Genomic DNA, 16,480 nt, shown 5'->3' with positions numbered 1-16,480 from the left:
TAGCAAATAAAATGTTTCACTGAAGATAAAAGCATCTCTTTCCAATTGTGTTTAACGTTTGGTTTGTACACAAGAACAAGGTTCTTCAGTACTGTTGAGCAAGACGTTAGATTCAGAATAACCTTTTATATTAAGATACAGAAAGTATTTGGGAAACCACATTCAAAAACCATTTGAAGTGACACTTCCACCTTTTGGGTACAATAAAAACCTGCACCATCAATTCTCATTTCAGTTTTAGTGTTGGCTGGAAACTAACTTTCTGTCAGAGACCATCTTTCTTGGCAGCAGCTAGAGGGAAGAAACAGAACAAGTGGGAATTCCTGGCAGTCATAAATTAATTACTTACTCCTGCAACGCTACAGTTAACTCTACTAGTGCAAACCTCAGCTCTAAGAACTGCCAATATCAATTCTACAAATGCATTTTATAAAGGCTCTGCCCTCTAATTCATGCTCGGTCATAGAATCAAAAAATCTCATAATTAAAAAAAATAACAGTCAAGTAATTTATCTGACACCTCAGCCACAGGGAGTTGCTCAGACAGGTATTGTGTTCCCTTTCACTCACAAAAATAGCAAAGCAGTCTACTCTGCCAAGCAAGAAAGTGAGGATTCAGGGAAGTGAAGATTCAAAAAACCACTTATTTCTTTCAGAATTGAATCCACTGAAGACCATATCAGAAATAAATCAAAGGAAACTGAAACGCATATATTCTTTAAAAAGCTCATTGCAGTAGCTGAAAAGAAAAATCTGAACAAATTCTTTCAAGCAGAAAAACAAAAGCAAAACTAGTACGTGCGCAAGGGAGGAAGGAATGATAAGGGTCCTTTCTAGACCTTTCCATCTCTTTAAATGTCGTCGTCTCCTTACTTCTTACACATTGCAGAAGAGAAGCTGTTGTGGAAGCCCTGCATTGAATTAACATTTATTCCATGAATACAGTAGATGTGGAGGAAAACCCATTACAAAAGAAAAAGGCACAATCAAACTGATTTCATTATTATTACCTCACTGAAAATCTATCTTCTTTTGGGGCTTGTCATAGTCTTATTCCTATCAGCTCACAGTAAGAGTGGAACAGTAATCCTTTGGGAAAAAAATGAAGTGACAAATATATATTGGAATTACTTGTTGCACAGTGATGTTAAAGAAGATTAAATGTGTAAAATACTACCAAATGCCGTGAACATTTTTTAGGAGTATCAGAGTTGGAATAGTTCATGAATATGAAATAAAACCGAGGCATACTCAGTCTCCTTTTGGTTAAAAAGAAATTCTCTTGCTCATATACTGCTCTTCCTCCTCTTATCCACACCACAGTCTCTTCAAGTACTTAACAGTGAAAAATAGAGCTAGATGAAAGCAGAACAAATCAAATACTTTACAAACTTCTCATCTGTTGCTGAGCACCTTTATGTCCCTGTACTCCCGAGGTTTCTCAGACACTGCTGGAATTAAGGTTGCTGCTTTCCTCCTGATGCATGTGTCTTCTATGCACCAAAACAAAATTTGTTCGGAGACACGAGAGTCTTTAAGTGCTTTTAAAAGTAATGAGAATTAAAAATCATTTCCAAATAGTGACAATTCTGTTTAGCCTGTGTGAGTTCATGTACTCACATGCTAACAGTACAGCAAAGCTTTCAGAACTAATTCAGGTGAACTGTTAAGAAAAAACTTCTTTCTGGTATCTGTCAGTTCCTAAGAAATTAATGAGGACACTTCCACACATGTTGCTATCCTCCTGGAAGGTGGTGGTTGTTAGCCTTTGCAAATACTTCATCAAAAGAAGAAACAGAGAATTTTAGCAACGTGAGCATGGTAAACACATTTTTCCCTTCCAACAAATGTGCAGCACAGCAAGCGTAGCATTACGTGTCACTATGTGACAAAGTAAAGTAATAGTTGCAAACACAGAAATTTAACAGTAAGTAAAGCCCTCGCATATATGTTCAGGGAAAAAATACACATTAAAAAAATCAAATGTGGCTGAGAACTAAAAAAATACATAATTAAAATACTGGTTATGCAAAAAAAAAAAAATTCTGCAAAAGAACTTCCCCTGTGTGTTACAGGATTGTATTTTTGTGTTTTTTTCCAAGAAAGCTCCTCATAACAGTAAACTGTCTGTAACTGATCCAGGGGTAAAAATATTATTCTATTCTGAGTTAACCTAAGAGACCACAGGCAAATGCTCAGAAAAAGGTGACTAACAAAGGCTGCTTTCATTCTGAAGGCCTGAAGATTTTCTGATCTGTAAAGTTTGCCTAAGCACAGGCTACATATATAGCAACACTCACTAATGCGGAGGTGTTCCATGTCTGGAAACAAAGTCAGGGGATATCAACCTCCAAATAGTAGCCTGAAATGAAGAAAAGTTGACAGTGTAAAGAGAAATTAAAAGAAAGCAAAGAACTTCCTGTGAAAAGCCATTCCTTTTCAAGCCAGCTGACTTCAGTAAATTATTGAAGTTACCACATTTTGATGTATTTGCTTCAGTGTAACTTTAAGTATGGTTACAACCCACTCCTCAAAACAGCAGAACAGAGAAATCAGCAGACATGCATATTTTCAGTAACAGAGTAATCATTGAACTCCTCTCTCAATCCTTTCAGCTCCAAATACAGCTTGTGTTTAGGAAACACGACAGAAGGTTTCTTCAAATATTAGCAGGTAAAAAACGAAGTACTGTTTAGATCATCAAAAAGCCTCTATATAAAAAAGGAAGGTCAGTACAGAAAACAAGAAACATCCATCCTGCTGTGGTCGTTCTGAAAGTGTAATGCACTTTCTGTAACGTACACAGGAACCAACTCACGTGAGAAATAATTTCGGTAGTAACACAGTAAATAAGCCAAAACCCGACACTTAGAGAAACCTCCAATCTAAATATATATCTAGAATACCTTAAAAATATTCATCAATAAATATAATTTCTGTAAGAACAATGTCAACATGCAAAGAAACTACCTAATACAGTCAAGTAAAAGCTGTTACATTAATTTAAAATTACCCTTTATTGTTCACAAGTTTTTCCAACACGATGTGCATTTTGGCACGGTAGACTTTGAGACAGTTTGCTTCAAGTTTCTTTAAATTACAAACAGTAGATACAGTAGGAATATTTCAAACTGATTTCTTTAAAATAAACGGCAAGTTAAGACCCTTAGTTTTAAAAGGGACAATTTCATTTTCCTGATACAAAATTCAAGTAATTTTAAGTAAGAGTAGAAAATTGTCTATAAAAAACATCCTATTATTAAAATTTACCAGCATCCTGAAAATAAACATCAAATTTCCAGTATCACTTGGGTGCAATTACACATTTAGAAAAATAACTCATTTTAAATGAAGGTCACTTGGTGAAGAGAAGTAAATTTTCAACAGGATGAGTTTTTAAAACAAATGATAAACCATTTTTTCTTAGCTAAATTCTTTAATCCTTGCTCCTCAATTAATTTATCTTTTCTTCTGAAGGTGTACATTTCAGTACTGAAAATGAATTAAGAAAACAGGCTACTAAGATGTTTTCCCTTCAGTATATACCAGCATATGGAATTATTGCTTATGCCCAACAACTGTATACCAGATTCACTTGATTTTGTTTTTATGCTGTGGTTTTTAATTGGTTGGTACCAAACATACACACCACAAAAACTTTAGCTGTGTCACTTTAAGTGAAAACCACAGTAAATTTTTCAGATAATTTTGTATCTAGGGTTGTTTGGTTTTTTGGTGGTTTTTTTTTTTTTTTTTTTTTCTTTTCAACAAAGAAATGGATTCATTATAAAATGCTTTTCCATTTTCCCTCCTTACCTACTCTTTAAGACAGCAGAATGGAAAAAAAAGCAGGACATGTTTACTTTGTGACTCAAGGCTCAGAGCAGATATTGAGAAATCTTCAACAATTTTAGAACATTTCCTTTTTTTCATTCTTTTAGCCCAAAGTAACTTTGCTGTCTAGGAACAGTAACTTAAAGTTTCTTTTATCACCATCTTCCAGAAGAAATCTATAAATAAGTGTTTATGTAAAGAATCAAACACTGCTGAAGAGGGGAAAAAAAATAAAATTAAGGATCAATAAATGATACTGCAATGTATCTTGTGCCATTCAAGATAGGAAGTCCTTCATGTAAATGAGTCAGTCTTCCTGGGTGCATGAAACTCCATCCTTTCCTGGGAGACTCAATGGAGCAGTTGTACCTAAGAAATTTACATCCGCCTCCCTGCAGTAAAAACACGAACAAAACAAAAATCCAAACGTTTACCTTGTGTTTTAATTGAGTAAGTTCCTTTTTATTTATCCACAATTTAAAATATTTTGCTATTATTAACAGGCTGTTAACAATAATTTTTTTTCCTATCTCTACTAACAAGGTTGTTTACATGACACCATCTTCAGAGCAATATATAACAGACATGCACTTGCAATCAAAGATTTCCCCTTGCTTTGCTTTAGCATTCCCTGGATAGCAACTCATTCAAGCAGCAACTCTGACAAACAGATCTTCAGTAACTTTACTGTAGATGACACCAGGGAGAAGCAAATCATGTTCACAGGCCCTGTTCCAGGACTGCATCCCTATCCAGGATAGCATTTAAACAAATCTTAAATAAATTAATCTGGCTGTTGCTTTCAAACTGAAGGTGTGTTTTCTAAAGTAATAAGTTTGAGAAACGCACTTATGGGTGTTAAGTAGGACTCTGAATAATACAGGTTTATAAACAAAACAGGTTAAGTTTCTCTACTAGTCAAAGCTGGATATTACTGCGCTGCCCTGCCTACCTCCATACTCTGGGGACTGTTTAGTTAAATTATTTTCTACTCTGATATTGATTCATCTCAGGAAAAACAAAACAAAACAAAACAAACGGGAACAACAGTTGAAAATTTTCATTCTGTGGCTGATCTAAAAAAGAATCATTAACAAAGTTGTACAGAAAAGAGGCCATTTGAGTCAACTTCAGACTATTTAAAGTATTTTGAATAATTGGTTTTCACTGTATGGAAACGAAGCTTTTCAGAAATGTTGAAAATGAAATGCCTAACATCTCCGAAGTTTTTCTTTAAACCCCTTCTCCCCCACCATCTGAAATCATTTCGACCAATTCAGCCTGACTGCATCAACAGTTCTGGATCCTGCAATCGAGCAAATTTAGTACTTGTCAAAAAACACAAAGGAATAATATATCTTAATTTGTGATGCACATCTTTTCCTTTTCAACATAGTCTTAAAGTATATCCATTTGGGCTTTAGTTTGGAAACAATATTAGACACTCTAAGGACATTTTTTAAGTCAGTAAGTTGTCAACTTACTTGAAAGTCCTCTCCTACTTTGTTGAGAGCGATGTTGATTGTGAATGTAGAGGAGTCATGATGAGGTCTGAGTGACCGTTGTCTGTCAGGGCTATATTTTACAACAAAATTCAATAGAGCATACCCCTGAAACAAAATATACAGTCAGACTTCAACATGTGAACTTCCAAGTCACACACAGGGTTCTTGGTTTTTTGGTTTGTTTTTTTTTTTTTTTTTTTTTTTTTTTTTTTTTTTTTTTTTTTTTGTGGGTTTTTTTTGGTTGTTTTTTTTTTTATTATTATTATTATTATTTTTGTTTAAAGTTGAGTTAACAGCAACATTCATCTATACTGCTACATCATGTATAAGCTCCCCAACAAAACCAAATAGGGCATATTCAATAAAATACTCAGAATTACCCATGCCATGCAGTAATTATCTGCAAAAATTTTAAACACATACCTTGGTATAATAGCCAGCAAACACTTTTAGTGTTACTGGTGCAATGAACTCTCTTATGAAATGCAGCCATTCATTATCCAGTCCGATTTGCTTCATATGAATATCATCAGTTGGGACATTTTCATAACCTCCAGAAATACGGCTGTCCTAATGAAAACACCATAAATAGCCTTGAAATATGGACATGGAACACCTCTTGCACTTCTACAAATATTTATTTGAAATCTGCAGAATCACAAAACTGCAACAAAGCAATGCTTTAGTGGGCATACGTGAGCTTGCTGTACAATAATTTCACAGCTAACTGCTGTGGAAAAAAAAAAAAACTGCTGAACTATCAATGAGCAAAAATTGGCAATTTTTTTAAAAGGTGACTCAATATTTAGATGTGTTGCCTGTAAGTAAGGGCTTCTTCCTGGGGCAATGGTTTTATTTATTGAGACGTAGATGCAACTGAAGTTATATCAGATCAAGAGTACAGGCCTCAACTTGACATGGTAATAAACGCTGAAATAATTTGAAGATAAAAGTAGCTTAAAATCCTTTCTGGAGGCTCCTCCCTGCAGTAAAATAATGACTGCAATTTATCTCATTTCTAAGGTACCACATTTGTGAATACGACAAACATTCCTCCGATTTTAGCAGCAGTTAATGAATGCTTTGAACTTTCTGCAAACACAAACACAATAGCTCATAACATTTGTGGGTTACTGCTTAGGGAGACAAGCCTGACAAATTAGTACTGAAGAGGTAAGCGAGTAAAACTTCTCTGAACACCTATCAACAGCTATCCAAGATCAGCCCTGGATAACCGTCAAGTAACTACTACAGCAACTGCACCACTGTTAGTGTCTGAATTTGCTAGTTCAAGGTTAATTGAGGAATGTCTCTAAATCTGCTGAACCACAGGCTACGCAGTAGACTAAACTAAGCATTTTATACCATGAAGCAGATGTCTCAGGGTCATTGGCAATTGTTGGAATGTTTGTTTGTTGCAGTACGCCATGACTTATTATCATAAGGGTAGTCATTCATTAAGGTCATGTTTATATAGGCTGACACTTACTTGGTGTTTTCCACCAGACCATTGTCCAAAATGTTCCATTTCTTCTACCAATTCATCACAGGCAGTGTCAGAAAATATGGGAAACCAAAACACATCTGGACATGGCTACAAAAGAAAAAAAAAAAAAAAAAAAAAACTACATTCACCTCTTTCAGTGGAGTTAAGCTTTGACAGCTATCTTTTATTTTCAGCTGCTAAGAAAGGACATTTTTTCTTGGTCATTAAAGAATATCAACTGTTCTCATTTGAGCCATAATTCAGATACATTTAAATAATTAAGTTTTGTCTTGATCCACAAGCACATTCTCACAGAATGAAGCAAAATCTACGAGCTACCTTGTAAGCCATGACCCAGCCTTAACAGCTGCATCGGTGTACCCACATACTCTGTGCCTTGGTTGCTCTAAATAACAACCCTGATCTACATTACAAGCTATTAAGGAAAACAGTTTAAAACTTAACATTGTTTTAAACACAAAAACAATTTATCCCAGCTTCTTAAGGAAGCAAAGTTCATTAAATCACTGTCTCTAATTATCACAGAACTGATCATCCAACACTGGTACAAAAATTATCATCTTAGAAGTGCTCCGTCCAGATCAGTTGCATGAAAGCAAGCAGCCAGGCAGACAAAAAAAAAAAAAAAAAAGACAACCTCTTTGCATCCAGTAAAAGGCTTTACCTTGGATTCATGGTTGTCAGACCTTGGGAATCCATAGGGACAGGCACACCCCAGGGAAAGTACCTAGATGAGCTTGCCTTACTAGATACCAGAAAACGCAGCAATTTTCTACAGAAATTTTATTAGGCCTTCTGCAGTGGTACCAGCTAGCTCAAATAAATAAGCTAAATACATCTTTTGGAGAAGCCAATTACTTGGACAACTACATTCTGAGCAATCTAGCAATTATTTTTTGATTCCTCTCATCTAGTTTTCAAAATGGCAAAGATTCAGTTCTGATCCAAAACATCAAAAAGCTGTTCAGCCACAGACCAAAACAGCATTTGCATGGAAATAGCTAGTGTATGCCAATTTATTATCAGTCAGTCCCACAAATTTTAAGAAAACTACTTATACCCACCTGTTCTACTATATTATCAGTGAAGATCTTTGAGTAGTTGGGATTTATATAGGTTTCCTTCCAGTCCTAAAAGCCAAGATTTTAAAACATTAAAATAGAACAAATGAATTTATAAGTGACAAAAAATAATTTATATTCATTTGCTTTACTGAAAGCATTGGAAGCAATTAAACAATTTCTTATACCCATAAATAAACTGGTTCTCATCATGTCAAAAATCATGAAACCTGTTACATCAGGGCCATATCTCCAACTCCTTGCTCTGGTCTTCAGTTGGCTTGTTGATATGATATATTGTCAGTTGCTTAAATGGGTGGTAGAGAACACCTTTTAGCACGCAACCAATATTTAGTGCATAATAAACAAATGTTCTCCATGTAAAGTCTTTAAATCCCAAGTCCTTTATAATACATAAACTACAATTTTTTCAAATAAAATAACTGTTTCATCAATAATTAGATGCATACCACAGGATTTTCGAATATCTGCCAGAGGTCATTGTTGTAGTGGGAGGTATTGTAATTGGCTGTAGAAATAAGTCTTCCAAATTCATGTCTGTTGGTAATGTACATGAAAACACCCTACACCAAGTAGAGAAGATGTCATTAGCAAAACTGTCAATCTTAGCAAAAATAATGTTTTAAAAAAGTCTGTTTGTTTATGCCTGCACTTTCATAAAATATATCACACACTTGTACGTAGATATTATACACATGCTGTTCATGTAGCATCTTTAATTTTTGAAAGGTTGATTCTAATCACCAACTAGTGTTCATAATTTCTTGTTTACAAGCATTTGGTTGAATTCATTTTCTAAACACATTAAACCAAAACATATATTGTTCATAACGTAAACCCACATACAGTTATAGAAAGGAAAAAAACAGAGAAGTGGTTGGTTGATTTGTTTTCCAGAAAACCTAAGAAGACACACTGGAAGCACCTGTTCTCAAACTGAAAATACTCATACAAGAAAACCAACATCTAGGGTTTAGTTTCTGATTAAAAACTGAAAGAATAAGCTAACAATAAAAGGTCTAATGGAAGTCAGAACAAGAAACTTATTTCAGAGCATTCACTACATGATCCTTCTGGTGAATTGGCCTGAAATAAAAAGATATTGGCAAATACAGCATATAAGAATATTCAGATCAGGGTACAAAACAGCTGAGCACTGTGAAGTATGTTCACTTAAGCAAACACTGCAAAATATGTGCAAGATATCAAGTGTGGTAAGATACAGCTTTATTATTACGCTATTAACAGAAGATATTAACAAAACTCTCTTGATTAGAAATAGTAGCAGAAAATAGTCTTTTTGAAAAGAAATTTAGGTTCTGTGGGGCTTCTTCAGTTTACTGTTTTTCAGACTAAAACTTCATTTCTGAAGTGTTTGTGACTTTGGATTTGCAGCAGATGAAGACATTACTATTTGGATACTTTGGTATTTCTGCCTATGTTTTTGTCTGAAAAACAGTTAAACTGTTAGAAAGGTAATGATTATGTTAAACATGTGCCCAGTTTTGGGCACTTACCAAATCATAAAATAGCTGCAGCAGGGAGAATAAGGAGGGTCTGGGTCAAGAAAAACAGCTTAAAGTGACACTGATTTCACAACAGCCCTGTGTGGTCACCAGGGGAGCCTGGCTGACCTGCTAGTGATTTGAGCTTTAGTCCTTCCTAAGACTGCTGAATCAATTTTAGCTATGGAAGCACAGCTTCAGCACACCTTAACCTCAGAAGCACTGAGAAACCTCCCTGAGGAAACAACAAGCCTCTCTAAGATGCTTTGAGCTGGTCACGAAGAGCCTGTCCCTGGCAAAAACTTGAACCTTAGATGATTGAAGAGAAAGCTAGAGCAGTATTTCATTAGAGTAAGTGGACAGAGGAGAAGTATCTTCTTGTATAATACTGCACGTAATAATAACTAATGAATAAAAAAAATAAAGCAACACCTTTGGGGGTCTGAGCATATGGAATGTTTCCGAAGAAGGGGAGTCTTTTTCCCTTTGTAAAGTCTAAAATGAAGGAGAATCATCACATCAGTTTTCCGATACATAATCTCTTTCTCTTTTTCCGACTACTATTAGGTTTCCACAGGGAAATATTAGGGAAATAGCAGCCTTTGATCAAAAGCTGATATGCCTTTACAGACAACATGCATCTCCAAGCAAAGCTCATAATACACGTCAAAGCTGTTTCCACCAGCCCCTTCTCATCTGCTGCAATACAAAAACAAGCACGTACCAGACCATCTTACAGCACAGACTGAGAAAGAGGAAAAGAGAAAGCAATTTTCTGATGAGCCAGTCAGATTAGTTTAATGAGCGCATGGGAAGCACAGGTTTGCAATAACTGATGCTGAGAAGGTTTGAATACAACAGAATTGGACGGGGATGTCCTGAAGAATCAGTACAAACAAAGGAGATCATGCCTTGTTATGAGGGAATAAAAAAATTAATACTTGCCAACTTTTCTTGTTCAATTCAGCAAAATTATTTTTCAATGCTATAGTGTCTGGAAATAGGTCTGGTTTAGGTCTTATTTGTTTCTGTGCTGAAACTAGTGTAAATATCAGTAGAAATGTGGATTTACATATTCATATTTTTACAGTACAAATACGTTTTCTCTCATTACTTACAGCTTAATGCAAGTAACAAATTTCTGATACAGTTTTAATCTATCTGGAAAAATTAATGAGTAATTCATGCTCCCTAAGAAGATTCACACAGTTTCATAAATCACTTAGGCTTTTGATATCAACACTGCCCATCATTAATTCAAATATGTATCTACTTAAATACGAAATTACAAGATATTCCAACTTAGTCTGCTAGAAGTTTCACACTGCATAAAAACGTGCATAATAGAGATGCTCTAAATGCATTGGTAAGTTTGAAGTTATATACAGCAGAGCAGTTGAGCCCTCTTTCATCCTGTTGAGGTTGCGCCAATGAGGAAGGTATTTTAACCTCAATAGGAATTTTCAGTGCATTTAAATAAAAACCATCACGCAGTCAGTGCACCAGTGCACTGGCCTTGCAAAAACCTCTGTTCTCAACAATTTAAAGAAATACACCTAAAACGTTCTATGTCACAAAAATTGGCCAGTACTTTGAATTAGCAGTAAAAACATAATATCCAAGATCAATCAAGTGAAGCAGTCAATTGTAGCAGGACACAAAGAAGTCTGTGTGTATTTAAAAGCAAGCTGTTATAGATACACCTTACCATTTCCCTTGCATTCCTGCAGAGAGCCATATCGGGATCCAACTTATCACGCATAAAGTAGTTCTTTTCTTTCATCTCTGATCTGAGAGTTTGTCCTTTAATTAAGTATATATTAGCCATATAAGGAATATTCCATACTCCTCTGTAAAAAAAAAAAAAAAAAAATGCAAATAGTGTAAAGCCATGAAAACTAATTTGGTGCCTACTCTATCGAACCAGCACCTCTGTATTTGCTGACAAGAGTAAGCAAGTTTCAAGGAAATTAAGCTGAAAGGTTCCCAATACATTTGAAAAACTACAGCTGGACATTGTGGACACCTCAAACGTAAGCATAGGCAGTAGTTCAACTTTTATGAAGTATTGTTATAAAAAATAGAAAGGTCAAATTCTCTAAAGGGTTTTAACTACAAATGCACTTCATGTTTCCATAGTTAAGGCAATCAGTCAAACTCTTTTATAATATTATTCTACACTACCAGATGGAGAAAGAAATTCTAAAACAGGTTTTTAAGTGAGTTGAAAGACTTCACTGAGGCTTCACACAGCTGGTCTGACCTCCTCACACAAATACCCATGGACCACAGCAGGCTACGTATTTATGTCAGTTGGGCCAATATCAACAAAAAAGCATTGCTGTCACAATGCTCGCTCTACAGATTTCCTCCCTCCCAGCGCCACGAGTACATCTTTCAGTGCGACTGAAAATGAGCCAGTCCTATTCAAGCATTCAATCTGTTTCAGACCTTTTTGTTCTTTCAGGGCAATGAAAAGGCATCACCGCATGGGATTTAGGTGGAGGACAAACCCAAAAGGCTATGTGACAAAAGTATTTCTCAAGAAGCTCCTTAGGATATAGCTGAGATAATATACAGGAAGAAACACATGAAGAAATTATAGTTGTTCAGCTGATTAAACATTTGCCCCAAAGAGATGAAGGAGTCATTTGACAAATGCAACAATCACTTCTTTTGACTGAGGCTCTTGGAATACAGAGTTTTGGGTTTACTATTTGTTTGTCTTGCCATTTTCTGTATTATGCACTGCTAGAGTAACCAGATACAATCAGACAGGTACTACTAATGACTATGTTCATTACTAATACCAGCTCATCGTGTTATTTGCTTTTTTATTGAAGCTGTGAATGGGAAAAAAACAAATGGGAAAACAAATGCATTCCTATGAAATAGAAAAAGCTAAACAATAAAACTAACCTAAGCTCTTCAGGAATACCAGATTGCATGAAAATGTAAGAATATGTTGCTAATAACCATACGGGGTGCCTTGACTATAAAAATTAGCTTACAATTACTTACACTCTGTTCCCTTGGACAATAGCAACGTAATCTTCTGATCGAGCATAATATCCATCTGGGCCCAAAGCACCCCAGAAATTGGACCAAAGCTTCCCATGACGAGTTACAAGTGGAGCAATTATCTTTCTGTGAAGCGATATATTGAATAAGAAAACATGAACTGTTATACGTAGACCATACGTCAAAACACAGCAGCTTTCCTCAGTTTGGAGTATAGCGTAGTTAAAACACCAATGACTCTGAAATCTCAGTACAGCTATTCTGAAATTAAGCTGGAAGAAACAGCATCCAAGTACCCACTGCCCAGAAACAACATCAGTGTAACAGAAGCAAAGATTCCTATAAATCAGAGGTGGCTTGATTTTCAGTCAAGCAAAAAAATACTGCCCAAAGACAAAAAGCATCACGAAGTCAAAGACATGAAAAGAAAAGAAAAAAAAAACCAAACAAAAAAAACCACAAAAAAACACCACAGTGAGACTTAGCTTACCCAAAATTTAATAGAGTCAAAAGGGGAAATCTCAGTTGACCAGAATAAAAAGAATACAATGGTACTTGGTTTCAGAGGGTTCCTACTGGTAGATATATTTTGCAAAGCTTCTGTTTCTTTCACCTAGTGTACCTGGCTTTTAGCCTCTTTATACAACAGTAAATATTACAAGGAATATAATGCAAAGGGCCGACAGCCACATCTTTATTTAACCTCCATCCCTTCTCACTAGTAGGTCAAAACAGACATTTATAATTTATCTTTCTGTGATACACCTGAGATTCCCAGATTTGTTATGAAGAGGCAAATACCACCTACCTACCTGGCATGGGAAGTTACAAATTGGCAGGAGTGAACTGCACAGCATTCACAGCGAGCCCAGTCTGCTGAAAGCTGCTGCTGCTAAAGTCACAGCTTTGTATAACTTAAGAGGTCATACTAATACAAGGAGAAACTGGTCATTACAGCTGTTTCATCTCCAATAACTTTCCACTATTTTATTGCATCTATGATTTAAAAAGAAAGTAATAATACTGCAATGCTAGAGTAATAAGCTCTAGGGAGTTTCTGTTTGGTTTTTGTTTTGGAGGTATTTTTGTTGTTGTTTGGGGTTGGGTTTTTTTAACATTTTGTGTGTGACCAACTTTGAAATCATTAGTCGGTGAAATCTTAATTAATTTCATAAAACCTGCTTACACCACACCATTCTCTTCAGAGGAGCTCCGAAGCATTTGAAATTCACACCAGGAATTGTTGCTTGACAGGAACAAAATGCTGTGTGAATTGTTGGCCTCCAAGCCCATTATGAACTATGGCAATCAAATAACACAAGTAAACAAAGAGGATCTAACTCTGCAAGAACAAACGGGATCTCATTTTCTTTGGATGGGCCCCAGAGAATCCCTTCAAGTTGGAGAAAATAATGTAAAATCAAGAGACATACTACACCTGTTCTGTTCTATGAGTATTCTTAAAGTTTTCGGGTTTGTCAGCACGACATCTGCATCTATGCTGAAGTAATATTCACATGCTTTATCCTGGCGACAAAGGTCCCTAAAAAGACAAAAAGGAATGGTTAACTCACATGTCCAGAAAAGATTCACAAACAACAAAACAAAAAAAATGCAAAAAACCCAAACCACAACCAAGTGCTCGACTCTTACATTGCATTGAAAGCCCTCTGCAGTGTAGTATAGTAAAAGAAAGGTTTCTTTAACTAAAAGAAGATTTTAAAACATGGATCAGATGCCTTATCTTTTTCTTTTCATAAACTAAGTGATCTCTAACCTTTACGAAGTTCAGTAAGAGCTACTATGTCCTATCATAATGGAAAACAGGGCGGGGTGGGCAGGGAGGGAAATCAAGCCACTAATTTATATAGCTGGATATCAGTACAGTCACTTAATAATGAGCTTCTCTAGTAAGTAACTGCATGTGGCTGTAACACTGTCTTTGGGCAAAGGTGCTACAGACGTGATCTGCTGATCTGAATAGTAATCGAAACCTTATGGACAGTGCAAGACAAAAACTGTAAAGAAATATATGTTTAAAGACCTTTCCTTAGTCTTTTTGTGACCTATAAGAATAACACAGTTGGTAAAGACATATATAAAACAATTGCACAGGTGGTGAATGGAAATTAGAAAAAGGAATTTAATTTGTCCCACACACTATGTCTATCAGAATAAATTATTTGCATAGATTCCCACACCTTCAAGAGAAAGCTTCAACCAAGCAGAAGACGCATTCTACCATAAATATGAAAGTAAGACACACAGACTATATTTGCACGTTTCTAGCAGGGTATACTTGCTAGGCTAAGATCCGGTACAGTGAATTCAGCTTTCCTATGCCAAGAGAATAGTAGGAGATTATAGTAAATCAAATATACTTTTAGAGGAACTGGACCAAGCAGTAGCTTTCTATCATGCAGGTGGTATTGATTTTGTCTATTTTCCCCACTATTATCAGCAGAACTTGCATTAATTCCATCGTAATAGCTTGAAACATTAAAATTATTTTACTTTATTGCTTTAAAATGTCTATAAACACTGCTTTAGTTTAAGTTCCATGTGATTTGATTGTTTGTGACTGTTTTCCGCATAGGAAAAGATCTCTGTCACTTCAGAAGATGTGAAAAACAGTGGACATGACAGGCTACATACAAGTCAAGGCAACCGCTGGCATGGCTTCCTGCCTGCTGCTCCTCCGTTCCCCTCCACTACCTAACACAGCACTTCACTCAGCATTTAGTCTATCTCCCATAAGGATTACTACTTATCAACACCTTTTGGGTCTTTCTGTTCAAACTTTCTTTGGCTCAAAGGACTTTAGAGGTATGATTTTGTTGGAATCACAGTAGAAGGCAGAGCTTTTTTATTCCATAAATTTAAGCAATCCTTCCTCTTCAAACTTGACCATTAAAGATGTAGTAATGATTTGAGCCAAATTTGATTTGAGCCAGAAACGGTCTTCCCACTACTGCTGAAGTCCCTGTGTTTGGACACACAGCCATAGTTTATATCTGTGGTCAGCCTCTGGTTTTGCTTTAACTGACATCTCCTTCACTGACAGTTTTCTATCTTATGTATACATATTTTTAAGACAGCAATTCTTTAATCAGGAATTTCTCGTGTAATTGCCCCAGTTGAAACCAGCAGGTTTTATTTTGGCCATAACACAGCCCAGCAATTAAGACTTTATGGCATTTTCCATTAGTAACCTATTCTGTTCAAAGCTTTACAACTACTGAACACAATTCACATGCAGCTTTAGCATTAGCACAATTACAATTATTAATAGTAACCTGACTTTTATATTGCACTTCACATCAGATGTTAGATTTCTTCCAAAAATATTCAGCTCCTTTATCCTCATTCTACTAATGAGGAAACTAAACCTGAGAGACTAACAGACTCGATGCCAGTCGAGAGTTTCAGCCACAACACTGGCCAGCATCTCCCCAAAAGCAGCTAAATCTTTTGCTGCTAATAAAAATATGAATGGAATTAATGTTTTTATTTATGAAAATGAGAAAAAAAACAAATGGAACAGATTTATATTTAGTTGTAGGCAAACATGACTGGAAAATTGATTACACAATTTCAAAATGTATGGTTCTTCAACTTTTGCCTCCCACTCCCCTTAAAATCCAGAGCCAGAGAATTCTATTAAACCTGGTCCAATGTGTTAGTGTTGAAAATCCTTCTGCTCTTCATTAACATAGTAATCCAAAACACAAAATAATAAATTAAAAGTTTTGGGTCTAAGTCACACTCAGTCATTCACTAATCTACTGAGAACTCTGAAAGCATTACTGCCTTAAGCAGTCTGCAAATTCAGCTGTAGCACAAATCACCTACAATGTGAAACCTCTAACTTCAACCTCTGTACCCAAGAATATTAAATATACTTACATTGTATATATATTTATATATGTGTGTGTATACATATATATAAAAAGGCCAAAAATCAAGGCTACTATTCTGACCGTACTTTGATTCATTTTTCCTCCTATCTCTTTCTATACAGCATTG

General features: G+C 35.6%; 1 protein-coding gene across 2 annotated transcripts in view; it reads right to left on the bottom strand.

Moving 5' to 3' along the window:
- Positions 1–2,876: 2,876 nt before the first annotated feature.
- Positions 2,877–16,480, bottom strand: part of PLOD2 (procollagen-lysine,2-oxoglutarate 5-dioxygenase 2) — a 56,999-nt gene continuing 43,395 nt past the window's right edge. The window contains exons 11-20 of one of the 2 annotated variants that reach the window (XM_082319140.1): positions 13,893–13,997; positions 12,455–12,580; positions 11,142–11,283; positions 9,866–9,928; positions 8,378–8,491; positions 7,911–7,976; positions 6,829–6,933; positions 5,763–5,909; positions 5,319–5,444; positions 2,877–4,226 (exon numbers count right to left, since the gene is read on the bottom strand). In XM_082319140.1, coding sequence (XP_082175266.1) covers positions 4,071–4,226; positions 5,319–5,444; positions 5,763–5,909; positions 6,829–6,933; positions 7,911–7,976; positions 8,378–8,491; positions 9,866–9,928; positions 11,142–11,283; positions 12,455–12,580; positions 13,893–13,997 — 1,150 coding nt within the window. In that variant the 3' untranslated portion in view covers positions 2,877–4,070. The remainder of the gene's footprint in view (positions 4,227–5,318; positions 5,445–5,762; positions 5,910–6,828; positions 6,934–7,910; positions 7,977–8,377; positions 8,492–9,865; positions 9,929–11,141; positions 11,284–12,454; positions 12,581–13,892; positions 13,998–16,480) is intronic. The other variant, XM_082319139.1, reaches the window with a different exon arrangement.

The sequence above is a fragment of the Platalea leucorodia genome, assembly GCF_965183815.1.
Source record: "Platalea leucorodia genome assembly, chromosome: 8".
In the NCBI taxonomy this organism is placed as follows: Eukaryota; Metazoa; Chordata; class Aves; order Pelecaniformes; family Threskiornithidae; genus Platalea; species Platalea leucorodia.
This window is presented reverse-complemented; position numbering and strand designations above follow the sequence as displayed.